Genomic DNA, 18,834 nt, shown 5'->3' with positions numbered 1-18,834 from the left:
GAGGTGGCGCTCTATTGAAAGCGGGTGAAAATATTGCTACATTGAGTGAGCCTAAGATACCACTTCTAGAGAGGCAGAAGACAAAACAAAACAAAAAAACACAAAGCTTGAGCACACAAGAATATTGGCAAAGCTTTTCTGTGTATCTTATCATGCTCCTATGTTTGTATCAGCTTAATTGGCTAGCACTCATCTGAGACTCCATTCATTCTTCATGTCATTAATAAACAGCTGTTTTGATAACAAAAGAGTTCATTAAAGTTGAAACAATTCTTTCTATTGACACCTTTCCTTTTAATCCATTAAGTAACTAGACTAACAAAATGAGAACATGTAAATAGACTTGTAAAGCCAAATTTTTAAATGAATAGCACAGAACAGAAATGCTTCTAATTCCTTCAGTTCTCCTTAAAAGTAAAACACATGCACATTACCCCAGAGTCTGTTCAAACAATTTGAATAATTTTTTGGAAAGAGCCCTGAAACAGGAGTGTGAAACTTTTTTTAGCCAAAAACATGTGCTAGACTAAGCAAACAAAGTTCAAGTGGTGGGAAAAATAACTGAGCAGTTAAACTTAGAAGCGACTACAACACAGCACCTTTTTCACTGACTTTTTCAGGAATGGACATATATGAAAAAGAGTGTTTGGATTGAACCAGTTTAATGTAGGCTTCCGTGACAGTTTTCTCAATTTATAAATATTGAAATTTAGTTTTTTCATTTTTTTTTCCTGTCTTGGCTTTTGAATTTGAGATACAAGCAAGGAAAAAAATAACCATTTCAAGTCTGCATCAAATCTGCCTTTCATTTGTTGAAGCTGCAATATAGTGAACCACTGAAAGTTATGGAGTTCTAATAATCCAAAACAAATTCTGAATTCTTTCAGTCAAAATGCTGCTGAGGCCACCATGAGCCCAGCCCTAGTATAATTACAACAGCGTCTTTGTAATCAGTCTAGAGTCTCCCACTTGATTCAGCTGGAACAAATCGTCAGGATAAAAATAAGCCAGATGTACCACAGGCATACACCTACTACATTCATTTTTCCTCTCACACTTGTTTTACTAGCTTGTTCCAGAAATATTTGTTGCCACACCATAGTGCATAACAGGGTACATAACAGGAGTATATTCATTCTGAGTACCAGCAGCTCAAGCAGCAGGGGATCTGGATTTTCTGCATCATCTGGAAGCAAACTAACCTAATTGAATCCTTGGTATTAGAAGTTGTCTGAGCCTTAATGATGGTCTCTGTTTGAGCCACTTTTCTGCGTACAAGTGGGTGTGGAAAGGGAAGAAAGGTTTCCAGTCCCTAGAAAGGAAAGGAAACTACAAACTCTGAACACTAACTGAAGAAATAAAAAGGCTTAGTATTCATATTTCTCCATGTGATGACTTTGGGACTATAACTTAACTTCTAGAATGCTGGAGGTTAAAATTACTGAAACTAAAAATAATTGCTTCACAGATTTATAGAAAAACATGGCATGCCTGCTTACTAAGCTACACTGTGTGTAGTTACAACCATATTTTTAACATTTAAATAAGCCCGTTTAATTTAGTTCTTCAAGCTCTGCTACTTGTTTAGCAATTCCCTGCCCCCCTGAGCAAAATTCTAACTCTCAGCTTGGTGAAACTGAGAAAGAAGTTAGTTGCAGGAGAAGCAGAACACAAAAAGGACATGACTAGTTGGACATGACAGTGCCAAGGAAAGCAACTAGGAAGAGAAACTTACAGTGATGAACTCCCACATGCAAGAGTCTGCTCTTTCAGTCATTTATTCCCAAACAGTGACTGTTATAAAGCAATAAGTATGCTGACCAAACTGCTTTCTTTAAAGGAAAAACCACCTAGAAGAGATAGTGCAGGCAAGAGGAGATTACAGAAGAAAACTAGAACAGTTCGTAAATTTGCAATGTGATGCTGAATCATACCCCATTGTCATAACCCTCAAACAAGTACATCCTCTTGATTTTTACATTTAGAAAGAAGTTAATTTTCTTCTTGTAAATATTTTAATCTATAGCAAGTTAATAGTTTTTATGAAAAGCAACTGCTGTACAAAAGAAGTCTGTACATTATTATTAACGTTTCTTCAAGTGTCTCTGTGGAAGATGAGATGGCTCTTACACTTGGTATACCTATGATGTCAGGAGGTCAAGTAGAAGCATACTAGAACATAACAAAGTAGAACATAACATACTAGAACATAAAGTAGAACATAACAAATTTATTCATTCTCATGCTTTCGTTTTTGACATCATAGTTCTCACTTTTAATTCACAGAGCCCTTGAGAGGTCTCACACACCATTGTACCCTACAGCAATCAAAGTACTTTAAGCACCCTTCAAGCTCTTGAATTTCAAAACAGCAATCTCCTGGCTGTTATGAATTGGTTTATAAGCACTGCCATACTAATGGGAAGGATGGACTGAGTGCAGTTTACACTTAACATTAGGTATAGTTATTGCCTAGCCTTCTGCATTCTTCCTTTGGGAAAGAAATTAGATCAGGCCCAATCTCAGAACTGCTTGGTACTTTTCACCTGACCAGCACCCTTATTTTAAGAGTGCTCTTTTTTTTCCCCCCCAAGAAGCTAAGAGGCATGCAGCCCTCTTCCTGCTCTCTGTAGTCACTTGGTGTGTAGTAAGCCTTCTCAGCAACTGCCGTATAATTGTCTTGCCTGTCCTAAAGGCACAGGAGCAGAACCTTCCCAGGTTCACAGCCACAGTACATGAAGCCATTACCTTCCTTCCTGTCAAAGACAGCATTTTCTCTGCCATCTGAAGCTGTTTTCTGCTTCAGCCTCAGAAGTTCAAACTAGGCAAGATAAGACCACGGCAGGATAATTTTATATGTTAGAAGTGGGGTTTCATAAGCAACATATTTAGGCATGAGGTAACCAGCAGAAACTGAACTGTGAGTATGTGAAACCATCTACAAATGCACAGATGCTTTCAACTTAAGGAATTATCACCAGGAGGGAAGACTTAGCAGCCAATAATAGTTTTATTCGTGATTATTACCTTTCTTAATATTCCATTACCTCTTCAAACACAAGGTCTAACATACTCCAGTAATTGAGCTCAATGGGAAAAGAAATGACTTTTTATTATATAAGTGGCTTGATGAAATGCAACAGGAAATGGACTGCATGACTAGTTTTGCAGTGCCATGGAGACCATCTTTCTTGTTAGCTAAGAGATTAAGAAAAGTACATCTTGCAAGTTCATCTTATTTGACACACTACAGTACTTTGATGGTAAGAGCACTGACAATAAGCTCATTACTTTAAGCAATTACTGTCCATTATTCTCACAGTGATTCAGCAGTGCCCTGAGAAATCCCAAGACTCAAGAGCAATCATATTAAAGATTCATTTTATTTCCATTAGGTAATCTACTTGTTCCATTTTTTTTTTAAAGGACCCCTACGTTTGATTAAGAGCTCCTTTAAAGACTCTCCCACCTACAATGGACCTCTAGTCATGGAAAATTTCAATCTGAAATACAGTTATGTCAGCTTGAAATATAATTCTGAGAAAAATACACTGTCATGGTGGAAATCTGGAACAAGTTTCATACCACACCTATTTCTTTACATGCACTTCAGCTCTACTTTCACACCTTCATCTTAAAGTATCAGACATTGCCATTTCCTCTCAAGAAAGTTCTGCTTTACAAATAACCTATAATGAAATTACTGCAAATGGGTGCCAAAACATCTTTTTCTTAACTTGTTTATACATCCAAGAAAGCCTATCACCCTTACACCACTGGCATTACAAGACCAAGAACTGTTATCAGTCACGTGCTTTAACAGACTCCCCATAATCTGGTAAAGATCTATATGTTGTTCACATCTAATCTTGCTTCCTACAAAGGGGCTGCACTGCAGCTTAACCTCTGTCTAATCAGTCAGGAAATCCGAAATCAGTGGTGTTACACCGAAAAAGGAAAAAGGCTCACAATGTACATTCAGCATTAAAAACCCAGAATCTAAAGCCTTATTACACTTATATTGATAGTGACAGTGCTCTCCTCTCAGCAGGTCTCATCAGCCTATACATCTAACACCTCTACATACCCATGGTGCACTTCAGTGTCACCGCCATGTCTGCAGTGGGACTTCAGTAATTACTTCGGGTGAACTGGGTTAACTCCAGCACAGTGAGGGCCTGGAGAAGTCGAACTGGAGCATACCTACTTCCACATGATGTCTGTAGGAGGGTAACTCCAAACCAGAAAACTCAAGCCCTGTAATAGCCTGACTGCAAAAGCAGCATTTTCTGTTGACAGCTAATTCCAACTTTCCCATCTCCCACAGATTAATTCTGAAACATAGTAGATAATCTGTGTCTGTCTCTTCTTCACATCCTTACTACAGTGAAACATTTAGAGGTTACTGATCACTTGGCTCTATCAGGTGCTCAAACCACACCATCATAGGAGGGATGGAATAGTGTTAGGAAAATACTGGTTGCTGTGCTATCTGAAGGCTAAGCATGATGAATCAATATGGCCACCAGATACCAACATCTTCAGTTGTCACATCAGAGGATGCTTTGCAGAAAAAGCAGAAATTACAACATGAGTTTAGAAGAGCTCTCTTTTCAGTAAGCTTAGGAACTCTTATCAAACCTTGCTGAAGTAGCTGACCACTTCCAATAAAAAGCAATAAAACCAAGATCAACTGCAGTTGCTACCCTACAGATAAACTCTCTCATAGAATCATTAACATTAGAAATGAAAGATGTTCTTGGAGGTCTTTTCCTATATTTTATACATGTCAGTATATCAGGCATGAGAATAATTTCAATTCGATAACTGGTGTCTAAAGAGTGTGGACTACATACCAGACTCTACTTTTAGTATCAAAAAGTTAGCATGAATTTGAAGGAAACAGTACTAAACTGTTTGCTTCAGATGACTGAGAGTAATGTTCTCTTACCTGTCCATACTTTTCTGCACTAAGCCTAATTGCTTTCAGCAAAAAGCCTCACAGTATGGGGCTACCTATCAATACTGTCTTGCTTCTTAAGATCATTACTCCAGGTAGAAGTGATATCTTGAAATACTGAAGTAGTTTTACAACACATTTTATGACAAGTTACTATGATAACATATCTTGCAGCTGTTTCTTTAAGGTGAATTAAAAATAAACATTTCATCATGTTTTAATTTAAGGGAAAAGTCCAAGCTGCATTCTATTCTGAACCCTAGCACTGATCCCATTGGTAGATAGTGCCAAAGTCAGAAAGGACTTACTGTTAACAGCTTAAGGTTAAAAAAATAAAAATAAATAAATAATGAAAAACCACCTCAGTGGGAAACAACTGTTTCTTGAATGATAGTCTGTGCTTGCTTCAGAAATTATTTAGGGAAGTTTTGAACTTTTAAAGTGTTGTACCAGTAAAACTGATTTCCTAAAGCAGAGTTTTTTTGGTCAGTTTGGGTGAATGACAAATCAGTTGTGCATTTCAGGGTATTATTCAGACTTTTGAAAGGATGCTGCATCTCCTACTTTCCAGTATGCCTTGCTTTAGGAATGACTTACAGTTCCAAGGTCGATAATGAAACAATCTCCTTTGTTGAAGCTGGTCCAAGCCAGGGGGACTTCTGTGGCTCTTACAACTCTCCGGCCCTTGACATGCAGAAGCCTCCGGGCACTCAGATCATTAGTAACAACATGATTAAATCCAGAAGCGACACCACCTGCCTGAGCAGAAAACAAAGCAGCAAGATTTACTTCAGCTTGATTTCTGGAAACTTACCATTTTGCTGAGAAGCTAGAAAGGAAGAAGTTTATGCAGTGAGAGGGAAGCCAGAATTATATACTGTATTAATAGTGCTGACCACAGACCAGACAGACATGGGGAACACCTCTGCAGCTGAACTCTCAGGTCTGTGCCCAGGAAAAAACAAACAAACAAACAAACATTTAGTAGGACTAGAAAAGCTTTCTGTGCAACATAATCATCATTTTTAGGCAAAAATGAGGTTTTGGTGTTTCCCACTGTTCGTGTTTTTAAGCACTTAAGGACACTGGGTTCTGCATTTGAACTAAGTGCAAATGACTTACGAAGTGCAAATGAACTAACTGCAGTATGGAAATTGCTTCTGCAAGATAGACCATCTGCTAAACAGAGTCCCTGCTGTGAGCTCCCTTAGTCACAAGAATATGAAACTTCATGATAGTTTGACTGTGGGGCATGGATAGCATGTCTGAGAAAGGTTTGCAGTATCAGAAGGGGCACTGAAACAAACCGGTACTCTGTTAAATACTGTGACACCTACAGCTTTGGATAGGCAGTTCACATGTAAAACCACTAAGCATTAATAATTTTTACACTTTCAGTAACAAATACAAAGCAGAAGATTTGATTTTACTGGGGGTGAGAGGTGGATGATGTTACATATATTTTTAGAATACATTTTGACAGATGGCTCTTTACCTTGTATTTAATTCCTCCTTTGAAATAGCTCACAAACTCAGTAGACTCATATCCTTGAATTTCTCTGCACTGCACAGGCTTTCCTCCTAAATAATCATCCAGTTGAACAGTGAAGATAGCTGCAGCTGTGCTTTCATCTTGGGTACATTCTTTCCCTGAAATGAAATATGATAAAGATGAAATATGTCCAAAAAAATCAATATAACTTTGAATTCTGTGACAATCAAGCACTGCCTTCAGCAAGTACATCAAGGCACTACATCATAACCTTGCTCACCAAACATGACCACCCATACCATTTCTTAAAACTTCAACCGTCTTTATAAGAAAATAACCAAGTCCATTTACTCTCCATCTCTGAGTAATAGCATATTTTAATTAAGTGAATTTAGCATAACAAGTATCTGTGGTAAATTTTGGACTTTTGCACTTTGGAAGTGCAAAGACCAAGCAAGGTCACATCAAAGAATTGATTAGATAGAAAATGAAGTTTATACTAGAAACAACTTGCCAAACCATAAAGTAACTCCTGAGAGCAGTCCAATTAATATAAAATGCAAGCAAAGGCATTTTGCTTAGATATCTTCTGTAAGATCACCTGGTACAGCTAGGAGAGAGAAAAACAGCTTTGGGTTACAGATACTCACTTCACCAGGTCACAGTTTTTAATTATTAGCCTCTTCCCAGAGCTGTGGCAAAATAGCTGCCTTATCTACCGTGATGGTGGCCTAATTACACTACAAAGCACTGTGTGTATTAGAATGAAACTTCCAGCATGAGCCAATACATTTTGATGAACATTTTCAGCAGTTTTGATCATTTCAAGAAGATGGCTGGTAGGATCTAGTCTCAAGAAATAGGCTTTTCTTGAGAACTTTTGAAGAGTAGGATTTTTTATGGAGTTTTTATTTTTCTTTTGAGTATGGCAATGAAGAAGCTGCTATATGAGCATCAGTTCTCAGTACTAGGAAAGGATAAAACATGGGGAGGGGACAGGGCTACCCAAGGGGAATCACTGACATAGCTAGCCCACCTTTGCAAGTGCCACAAGACAAGACAACTCCTCTTCACCCAACACCTCTGCTTCTCCCAGGAAGAGTGTGGCCACCTCCAGTACGGCTTTCATAGTGACACGAATGCAATGGAAGTCTCAGTATGAAAGCAGCAAGGATGAAGTATGGAAAGGATGCCAAAGAATAAGAGACATAGGGAAGAGAAGAGCATGAAGCCAGCCCAAAGAAGGTCAAAAAATTACTGAAAGCAGGATATAACACGAGAACTAAAAAAAATCTCCATCACTTAGCAATAGCATGTTGCTACATAACAAGTTCTGTCAGACCAGGGTGCCTCAAGGTTGGTGGTAAAGTGTTTTTTTTGTTTGGTTGTTTTTTTATATATTTATTCATGTCCATTAGGACTAGATCCCTATATCCTTCAGATTTATTGCTTGCAATTACACAACAGAGTTCAGGGTTCGAGAAAAATGGTTTGGGAACAATGTTAGAGATAAGAATCATTACCAGGCTCAATCTCAGTTGCTGTGCAATAAAACAGTCAATGAAAACCTGTTTTAAAAAAAAATTATCTACTGAGCATCAATCCACACATGCGTTTTTCTAGCTGCATGGAAAACAGATTTATCTTACAGTTTAAGGCACGAACAGCTATATAAAATCCATGGTGTACAGGAAAAGATACCAGAATAGTTTCTGGTTCAATAGATCTTATCACTTCATCTCTGGGAACAAGCATTAAAAATAGCAGAGAAACACCATGTGTGATTTCAAGTGGGCTATATCCTGTCTTACTCACACAGGTAGCCTCATGGTTTTTCCACTTGGGACAGCTTCAAGTCTAGACAGCTCTCTTCAGGTAGGAATTGTACGTGTTCATCACATATTCTCAGTCAAGCTCACTTCAGGAAGAGTCATAGCAGCATACTAGTAATAGCCCTAGTCAAAGAAGTTTTTAGAAACAAACCTGAAAGATTCAAACTGTCAAACCCCTAAAACCCTGTATCTGGCAGAGCTGATGTGCAGAAGTGGTTGTCACAAAGCATGGACAGTCTGCTTGCAGAGCTAGCACAGGCTCTTTATATTGAGCAGGAGTAGATCAGTAGTTAGCTACTGACACATCCCTCAAGTGTCAGCACAGAAATCCAAGCCAGGATCTCTCAGCAAAGTTCAGAATGGATACTGCTGCCACAGACGCAGATCCACACTGACTGCTTGGCCATGCTATCATCACTGCAGCACCTGCTAGCAGAAAAGCACTGCTGCCCATAGGTATAGTTTTAGGGCACACAGGCACGAGTTCCGCCAAGCCAAAAGCTGTGAAGGGAAGTTAAGTAAAATTACATCATATTTGAAGTTTCCTCTTCTAAAAGAAACCCTTTTACGGACACAAGTGACCAATTGTACATTCTTTTATATAAACAGATAGTACACTTGAATGTTTTGAGCAAAAAGTAATATCTGAATAAATATTAGATGACAAAAACAGTTGAACAAGGATTTGTTACTCCTTAGGACTCTGATTGCAGGTAGTTGGTGAATGCATTTAGTAGCTTTTGTTTTCTTTGTAAGTTTCCTTTCCAATTGATTACTATTGGTTAATTCCAGACTCTAAGCTTTATTACATTTCTCTAGGAGTAAATGATCAGGCACCTCTCTGCGGTCCTAAAAAAAAAAAAAAAAAAGAGAGAGAGATCTGGAACCACACATACTCACATGCAAGTCCTATGAGGAGCGGCTGAAGGAGCTGGGCTTGTTCAGCCTAGAGAAGAGGAGGCTCAGGGGTGACCTTATTGCTCTGTATAAGTACATTAAAGGAGGCTGTAGCGAGGTGGGGGTTGGCCTGTTCTCCCATGTGCCTGGTGACAGGACGAGGGGGAATGGGCTAAAGTTACGCCAGGGGAGCTTTAGGTTGGATGTTAGGAAGAATTTCTTTACTGAAAGGGTTGTTAGGCACTGGAACGGGCTGCCCAGGGAAGTGGTGGAGTCACCATCCCTGGAGGTCTTTAAAAGACGTTTAGATGTAGAGCTTAGGGATATGGTTTAGTGGGGACTGTTAGTGTTAGCTTAGAGGTTGGACTCGATCTTGAGGTCTCTTCCAACCTAGAAATTCTGTGATTCTGTGATACTCAAGAGAAAGTATTTTCCCCTGTTTAGCCAGAGGAAGCAAGACACATGAAAGGCCAGGAACATTTTTCAGTTCCCAGTCTGAGTGCATATTACAGCTGCAGCATTCAGATTTACTTTTTAAAGCAAAGAATAAAATTGGGCCTAATGAATTTTACCAAAAAGCTGAGTAACCACAATTCTACCAGTTTGCTTTATTTTTTCTGCTATTATTTCCAGGGAAAATACTATTTTTCTCCAGAAAGAAATATGGGAGTGTCTCACCTCCATACTCATGACAGTACAATTTAAACCAACAGATCTCCATGGGCTGACAAATTCATTTTTTTATATTCACATCTCTCTTACTTTTGTACATCATTTGTAAATACATAAAGAAAGCTATACATTAAGTTCTTTAACAACGCCTTTTGTTTTTATGAGTTACCAAATGGAGATGAAATAACTTCAGCTAGAGTGTATCTATCAGCATTTTTTCATACGGACTATTTCAAGAGAGAATACATTTAAGACAAACCCTGGATTGCACTGAATTTGGAAAAAAAAATAACCCACACTAATCCTACGTTACAATGCTAGTAAAGACCCTTACTCACAAAAAAAAAAAAAAGTGAAAGGGCAAAGATTCAGCATCTAAACTGCAACAAGCTGTAACCAATGAAGAGTGCATATTAGTGTCATCTGTTGAGATTTTATTTCTCCAAAGAAACACATCCAGTCGTATTTAAACAGAAATTAAAATGGGAAGAAGGAGAAAGTTCAACCGCTTGCATGCAACTACACTGTGCCACTCTGTTGGCACGAGAGCAGACCTCAGAGTATTAAAATATACACAGAGATTAAAGCTGGAGAGAAATGAAGGAGAACTATTCTGCAAGTGTGGGATGCATCTTGGAAGAAGTAAGTCCTCACTTCCTGGCTGCTTACACCCTGTCCAGGTGTGAGAGTTTGCAGTTTGGTCATTTTAGCCTACAGGTGCCAGCCAGAACATGACTGCATCAAGTTCACAGGCCATTTACCTGTGGTTTGGACCTCCTTATAGTTCTCTGGGTGTGCCCAAGAAAGGTATTAGGAGGAATTTTGCCACTGTCAAATATAGAAATTCAATGCTCTGCTTTCACTCCAAGTTTGGGGTCTTTTATAGTGAAGTCGGACTCTGCTCAAATCCACCATACGAGACCCACCAAGTAACAGGTGCCACAGATCTCAGGCAAGAGTCACGATGGTGACACCAAATGGCAAAGCCCTTGCAAGTATCTAAGCACAAAACCTGCAGAGTTTCCATCAATCTAAATTTAGAGAAATTCTTTCCATCCCGCAGTCTGACTCTTAATGACGGCCGCTACTTTTTATAGATGGCTTATGGGAAGTCTACAGAAAGGCCTTACCAACATCCTCCTTGCCCAAAGGTTAGGAAATGTTTTCTTTGAGAAGTTCAGTGTATGCAACAGTGGTGACAATCAGCCAGCAACAACACCAAATTAATTCAGACTCCTGCCCCAGATGTGACTGCCCTCTCCTGTGCACGTTCTGGACTCCTGCCGCCTTTAGGCTTGCAGCAGCCTTTGTTCCTCTCCGCCTCGCTGCTGGGGCATCCTGCAAGGAGGAAGAGATTTCCCAGCAGTTTATCACACTGCTGCCAACCTGCCAGGTGTGTACAAATGCGTGCCCAGATTACCCAAAGCTATTTACAATATCTGGATATCACCACATCAGCAAAATGCGTGCAGCAACGCGTACAACCAAAGGTTGTACTCTCACAACCAACAGCAGAGAAGTGTTAATTATTGCAGGTGTCAGTCACTGCTCTGACTTTACGTCCAGTTGCAGAGCCCTTGCATCTTGCTCTGGGATGTGTCTGCCACACTAACTCCTGCATAAGTGGTTCTAACTTCATTAGCAAAGGCGTAAGTAGCCAAACCCAGCTCCTAAATAGTAGTGCTGTTGATAGAGGACTATCTGCCAAAAATTCATTTATGCTGCCATCTATGATTATATTCTTGTCAGTCAGACACTGCTCAGCATGCCAGCTAATAACAAATGCAAAACTAAACAAGCTTCAAACATTTATGTAGAAAATCCCAGCTCTCTCTGCTATTCTTCAATGCATCCAAAAGAACAATGACATCGACAGCAGCTCAAACCCATTAACACTAATATACACTGACCTATCTGTACGTGCTCCCTACAAACACAAACCTCAGGAGAGTGAAAACAAAAAAAAAGGAAATAGACAGCCACACAACCACCACTGTGGTCAGATGACCTGGTGACTAGACAAGGAAATCATAAGCCTCCAGCAGACGAGGAAGTCACATAAAATACGAACTATTTGGTACATCCATGCAACAGACTTCTATTTTGCTCTTAATGCTGTGCTCTCGGTTGATTTGTGAGAGGCTCTCCTAGGCTATCAGCTGATATTAAAGAGAACCGGTTTTACAGAAAACCTGCTGACTTCACCTCCAATCTCTGTCATCAGAAAGCAAAAGCAGTCAAGCTGAGAATGCAGCTTCTGTGCCCCCAGCACAAGAAGGGCACAGAAGTATTAGAACAAGTCCAGAGGGTGGCCACAAAGATGATCAGAGGGCTGGAGCACAAAGCCTCTCCTCAAAGACAGGCTGAGAGAGCTGGGGATGTTCAGTCTGGAGAAGAGAAGGCTCCGGGGAGACCTTATATTGAATTTCCAGTAGCTAAAGGGGGCCTATGGGAAAGCTGGGGATGGACTCATTGTCAGGGAATGTAGGGATAGGACAAAGGGTTATGGCTTTAAACTAAAAGAGGTGAGATTGAGATTAGGTAAAAGGAAGAAGTTCTGCACTCGGAAGTTGACCAACACCACAGGTTGCCCAGAGAAGCTGTGGATGCCCCATCCCTGAGGGTGTTCAAGGTTGGATGAGGCTGCAAAGCCTGGTCTGGAGACAGTTGTCCCTGCCCATGGCAGGAGCTGGAATTAGATGGTCTTTAAGGTCCCTTCCAACCCAGACCCCTCTGTGATTCTATGAGAAAGGCAGCATCTGGACACAAAGCAGTACTACAACATCAGAGGCTGAGCTGAAATTTTGGTCATAATAGAAAGAAAGGCAAAAAAACTTCACCTGGATAGAGGCAGGATTTCACTCTTGGTTAGATGCAGCCAAGACCAGAATTTAACCCTTCAGCACCTTTCCAAACTAGTACCATAAAGCAAGCAAACACCCTTTCCCCCCCAGAGCCCCTCAGCACCAGCACGGCTCAGCACCCCATCTCCTGCCCTAAGCGCCCCCGCAGAAGGAAGGTGAAATCACCCCGAGGTACCCAAGCGAGGCAGCGACCCCCACACTTCCCCCGCAGCCGGGAAGCAGGGGAAGCAGCCTTGCCTGCTGCGCCTCTACCCCCATCCCATATCCCATATCCCACATCCCGGACACCCGGCTGCCCACCGAGCCAGAAGTGCAGGCGGTAGGAGGCGTAGGTGGCGCTGCGCCGGGTGCTCAGCACCAAGTACGCGTCCCCCACGAAGAAGTCTCCGTGGTGGCTGGGGGGCACCGGCACCAGCTCCAGGCTCTCCACCCGCCACACCTCCAGCCCGCTACGCTGCCCGGCGCCCGAGAAGGCCGCTGGGGACCGATCCGCTGCCATGGCACAGCCGGGACACGGGGGTGTCCCCCACAGCCTCCTTTATAGGGCCCGGCAAAGGCGGCCCGGCACGGCGCGGCATGGCACGGCCCCCGGGCGGAGCGGGGCGGAGAGGGGCGGTCCCGGTTCCCGAGAGACTGGGCTGCCCCGGCTTTTGGTCCCTGGCTTTTAAAACGCTTCAGGGACTGTCCCCCGTACCCCCCCCCAAAAAAAACAAACAAACAAACAAACAAACAACAACAACAAAAGAAACCGCCGTGCCCCGCTTCTGCTGCTGCAAGGGGGTGATTTGTCTCCGCTCAGAAGTTGGAGGAAGAAAAAGGTAAAAAGAAGCAGGGGAGAGCAGCGCAGCAGGGGCAGCCCAGTGCCGTGGAGTTCCCGTGCTGTGCCGCTTATCTGCTTTGGCATCCCGTCTGCTAAGCTGCTCTGAATGCAGAGGTTTTACAGCTTGTGTTCGCTGCTGGGCAATTTTGTTCTTCCGGATTAGAAAGGTGGAGCACAGTTCTCCTCCAATAATTTTCTTTTGCTTGCCCAATGTTGCCAGCAATCTTGCTGCAGGAGAAAAAAAAGCTTGTATCTTTCTCAAGTTTCCAGCTGAAGCCCAGAATGTGTGTGTATGGTTCCCTTTCTCAGCGGACAGAGAGCATCACGGTGGCGTTTCTCCACACAATGCAACAGCAGTCCAGAAGGGTTAAACCTGTTTCTCACCTGTCTGTTTCCTTTATAAGTGGTCAGTATGTCATCCTGGCAGGCCATTACAGCATGAAAATTGTATATAGCAACTCACTGCTTTCATCTGATATTGACAGGAGGCAGATGAATCTGGATAGGATTCAGATAGATAAAGTTCACGCTGTCAGTGTATCAAGATGTATTTCATAGAGGGCTCTATTTAGGTCCATCATCCTATCCTCCTGGGTTAGTTTTCAGGCTCAGGATTTCCCCACTGTGTTTTGGCAGCTGGCTACAAGAGTGCAAGTATCAACCTGAGGGCGAATTGGTGCTGCTGCAGTAGGGAAGGACAGGCACTGCTAAACGCAACAAAGCAGCTGGAGAGCATCTTTTCTGACAACAGGTTAAAAGGATTACCACATCTAAGAAATCCTTTTGAACCATCTTCCCTGCCTTGTTATAGACTGGCGTACCATTTAGCTGGTGAGGGAAGGGACACCGTTGCATGCTGTACATGCTCCCATCTCCCATTTGGGTGGGTACCCTTCCATCAGATGCAGGCACAGAGGAAGCCTGTGCTCTGTCCCCTGTTACAAAAGGGAACCTGCAGGTGCTCTGCTTTGTCCAAAGCCCAGCTGAGCATGGGAGCATGGTATGGCTCACCTTCACCCACTCACAGCCAAGTGTTTCAACCCTCATTCTGCCAGGGCCTGGTGAGGCTGAACCTGCTAGATAAAGCACCAGGTGTCCCAAATTAAATACTTTTCTCCGGACTATTCACCTTGTGGAGAGGAAAAACTACATTAGGAGGAGCAGCCAAAAAAAGTCAGCAGGTCTAGTTTCAATATGTTATCAGATCTTTCAAAACATTTGAAGCAATTTCTTTACTCTCCCATTTATGTCAGTTCTTCTTTTCACTTTTACTCACGTACACTGTGCATTAGTTAGCTGTAGCCAGTCCAGGCAGAATTTACCACAAACTCTATAATTGTACGCATTTAATATTCCTCATGAAGCTGCCAACTTGCACTTGCTTTGGAAGTGTTGCTGAGTTTTGCCCAAATGTGAGCTCAGTCAGAACAGGCTAGCACTATGCAGCTTCACGTCTCCAACTTGTCCTGCCTGTTCTGCCAAGGTAAGATTGTTTGCACACAGATTGCACAGGCCATTGTCTCTAATTTACATCCCCTTATTCTAGATGTAAGTGCTAAATAGACAGACCAAATACTACTCTCAGCTGTAACCCTGTTGCTGCCATGAAATGCACATTAGTGCTATTTGTCCAGTGTTGGCCATGCCCAGTACCCCACACCAAAGGACAAAGGTTAAAGACAAGAACATTTTAATTGCTTTGTCTTGGAGTGAACTCTGCAGCACTGCTCACACACAAGGGGTATCAGCACTGACAGCAGAGTTTTCTCATGCCTAAGTTTGCTTTGCTAGTATGATGTGCTATGTAATGACTCATTGGCTGCTAGCAAAGAAAATCTTGTGTTGTTTGTATCATGAAGTGCCAAGATATTTGTTTGTACAGTTCACAATTACTTTTTGCAATCTCACTTTTACCATCTCACTCCTGTTTATGTAAGCCTGCAATTTTATGAAAGTTGTACTGCCATTTGTTTCAAACCATTGCTGTCTAGTTTTTGGAGCAAAAATAAGCACTGACTGTAAACGTTACATGGATTCTCATAACATTTGAAATATTCAGAAGCTTTCTAACATGCAGTTATTCAAAAGTTAATTTTGGCAGAAAAAAAAAGAAAAAAAAAAAGAAAAAAAAGATTTTTAAAAGGATTCATAGGTCCAGTAAGAACTTTTAAAAATTACTTCTAATTTACTTTTGGCTGTTGTTTCATGTAGTAATTGAGGTGAAGAGGGCTACAAAACAGCATTGTTTTTTCTGACTCAGAAGTGACAGGTCAAACTGTGTTACACTCAGTTACACTCAGTAGAAACTGCCCTATAAAGGAATTTCAGGCTACTTTAGACATTTTGAAGATTTCCATTCTAGTTTCCTAAAGATTTTATTTTGTTGATAAACTATCAGAACGATGTCAAAGGCACGGTGCTGTTTTAGCACTGGAGTAATGCAGGGAAATATTTTGCCTCACACCCTTTCCTTAGGGGGTGGATAGAGCAGTTGAGTGCTAATTGACCAGGAGCACCATCATGGAGAAAGTAGCACACATTGCTACCTGCTTGACTGAACTGCTTGAGGTACAGCCATCTTTAAACACCTGCTCTGCTTTTTTTTTTTTTTTTTTTTTTTCATGTCCTGGGTGCAATGCCCTAAGTCACACAGGAATATCAGAAGGTGCTCCTGCCCTTTCTCTAGTAATTAAAACTGCAGAGATTCAAATTTGCATTGAGCTTACAGCATTGGTATGGCTCCAGAGAGTTTGAGAAACTATGAAAAAGTTTGCCATTTAATTTTTCTAATTTACTTTCTAAGTATTTTCTTATATTTATTGCAGTATCTTTTTTTCCTTAAAGCATTATTGTCATGTACTGTATATATGCAGGGTGTGGGCATGAGAGTTTATAGATGTGAAAAAACACAACACTACAGACTGAGTTCTGATTTTTATGGCTATCAGGATTGCAGCAAAACCAGATGTTGTTTCCAGGTGATGCACACCAGGACCCTAAATGAGCTCCCAGAAGTTGAGCTCAAGCATCTTCCCCTGTGGGATTACCTTTCAGTATAGTTTGCCTAAGTCTACAACCTTCTACAGGTCTAATGTCCTGTGCTGAATTACAGCTACAGGAAGAAACAATGGAAGGAACAAAAGGAAAATGTGAGCAGAGAATACTTTCAAATTTTTGGTCTTTCCTTCTACAAAGCTGATTTTCTCTTCACCACTTATGCCAAATACTCTCCTGAACTCTATGACCCTCCTGAACAATAGGATTATATGAGTTTGTTTTATCATTTAGTTTCATATTACAAAGTTTGGTGTACACAGAGTATGTGTGTCAAAAGCGCATTCCAATCCAAACTGTCACAGGGGTCAGACCCTGTTCTCATCCGCTCTATTGCTGAGTCACAGCTCAACCACGTCATTTCAGATTCATCCCAAATACAATAAGCCAGTTCACAGATATGATATAATTTTTTATTTCCAATATACTTCTTAAAAAAAATAAATCACTGAAATTGTGTAACTGGAAGGAGAATTAAGCCACACAGCTTTAAAAGCCAAGTTATCAAAACCATATGCTAAAGTTGTGTTCCCTCTTGCTAACTCTCTCCATTCACTCATCAGTCCCTCAAATCATCCTGCTCAGTAGCCCAGCTTCAACAGGAGAGGCTTTAACAAGGCTACGATGTTCTGAAGAAAGACTGAAAGCTGGCTTTCCTCCTAAATGGCAATTCTTGACTCAGGAGGCTACGAGAGTACAGGAATGCAGAGTCCCAGCCAGTCCCCTCACGTAAAAATAACAGTTCCTCCTGTACCTTCAAGAGAGGGGTCTGGTTTCAATGCTCCAAGTCCAGAGCAAATAAAGGGCCTTAGTGTGTAGTTTTAAGCATCACTATAGCGGTATGGTTGCTTTTTAAACACTGAGTAACTCCTCATTAACAGATATCTGCAAGGATTGGGCTTAGTACTTAAAATTACATTTTTCATCACATTTCAAATATTTATGCACTTTGGATTTGGAACCTGTGTATTGAAACTAATTTTTAAAATACATTCATTGACCTCAGAAAATTTGAAGTACCTGCTTACAGATGGATTAGTTTTTAATTAAGCGATCCTGAGCTCTTACTTGGATCACACAAATATTTGAAACAGAAAAGAAGGCAAGGGAAATATGGGAAGGAGAGAGAAAACTTTCAGTTTTCTGACTTTCTGAAAAAAGTCTTTCTGAAGGTTTCTTGAATTTGGTACTCCTACCCGGGAAAATAAACATTTTCCGAAGGAGAATATTTTCTGGATCCCATGTGTTTTCTTAAAGCTCAAGTGCACTGTTATACTTCAACTAATGAAAGACTAAAGTGGCTTCATACTACACAAGAATAACATGCCTTAAAATTATGAATTTTGTTGCTGTGTCAGCTATTATAAATTAGCCAACTTTAATTATACCAGCACTAAACACTAGCATCACTAATAAAAGTCCCGTCACAATATCTTTCAAAGAATACTCTCAGCATTTCTTCATTTTGAAGAGGAAGAAAATAAACCTTCATCACACTTCTTAAAAAGATCTTAATGTTTTTAAGATCACTGACATTAACTGGGGATCTGCACATTGAGTTTAGTAGTTGCAAAAGCAAAGCAGTCTGAAGGAGACCAAAAGCATCCATAAATTTCAGTTTCTACATCACAGTCACCTGATTTATAAAACTCACTTCTTCCTTTCCTCTGAAATACTGAAAGTATGATAATTCTCTAAAAAGCTGCTGAGATCAGCAAATGTGCTCAAGACAGCTTCTAAAATAGTCACCTTTTGGAAGCAGACGTTGAAGATGAAATCTTGGTGTTGCTCAAGAAGACTGCAGTAAAGATCTATTTTAAATCAAAATTTGCTGCCGATTCCTGTTTCAAAAATCTGAGGCATACTTACTGGAAAAGGACTGTATTTCTCTGTGGTTTTTTTTTTTTGTGTGTGTGTGTGTGTGTTTTTTTTGTTTTTTTTTGAGCACCATGCACAGAAAGCTTGGAGGTGCCTCAACATTAAGAGCTGTACTGTTAACATAACATTTATTTCAAAGTTGATTTCTTAAATCTAGGTGACAAGGAAGGCTGTGGAGCAGTGGTTTGTTAGTCTTTCCACTCATCAGGAACAAGTGTTTTCTTGTATTTTCTTGTGTTTTCTTGTACAAGTGTTATGTATGCAGAACACATTTCATATCAACCCAAGTCTGAACAGCAAATCATGCTACTTCCTCAGCCCTAGACTCCAATGTAAAAATCAGTCCAGTGGGAGTCAGTAGATTT

General features: G+C 40.9%; 1 protein-coding gene across 2 annotated transcripts in view; it reads right to left on the bottom strand.

The window, feature by feature from the left end:
• SCIN (scinderin) overlaps nucleotides 1-13,603 on the bottom strand; it is a 48,758-nt gene extending 35,155 nt beyond the window's left edge. Inside the window, exons 1-3 of one of the 2 annotated variants that reach the window (XM_068674052.1) lie at nucleotides 13,475-13,603; nucleotides 6,456-6,610; nucleotides 5,558-5,719 (exon numbers count right to left, since the gene is read on the bottom strand). Coding sequence is in view for 1 of the 2 variants with exons in the window: in XM_068674051.1 (XP_068530152.1) it covers nucleotides 5,558-5,719; nucleotides 6,456-6,610; nucleotides 13,018-13,216 (516 nt within the window). In the remaining variant the exon portion in view is untranslated. Of the gene's footprint in view, nucleotides 1-5,557; nucleotides 5,720-6,455; nucleotides 6,611-13,017; nucleotides 13,293-13,474 lie in introns of those variants that run through there. The other variant, XM_068674051.1, reaches the window with a different exon arrangement.
• Nucleotides 13,604-18,834: the final 5,231 nt, after the last annotated feature.

The sequence above is a fragment of the Anas acuta genome, chromosome 2 (assembly GCF_963932015.1).
Source record: "Anas acuta chromosome 2, bAnaAcu1.1, whole genome shotgun sequence".
Taxonomy (NCBI): Eukaryota; Metazoa; Chordata; class Aves; order Anseriformes; family Anatidae; genus Anas; species Anas acuta.
Note: the sequence above shows the minus strand (reverse complement) of the source record. Positions and strands in the feature narration are given on the sequence as shown.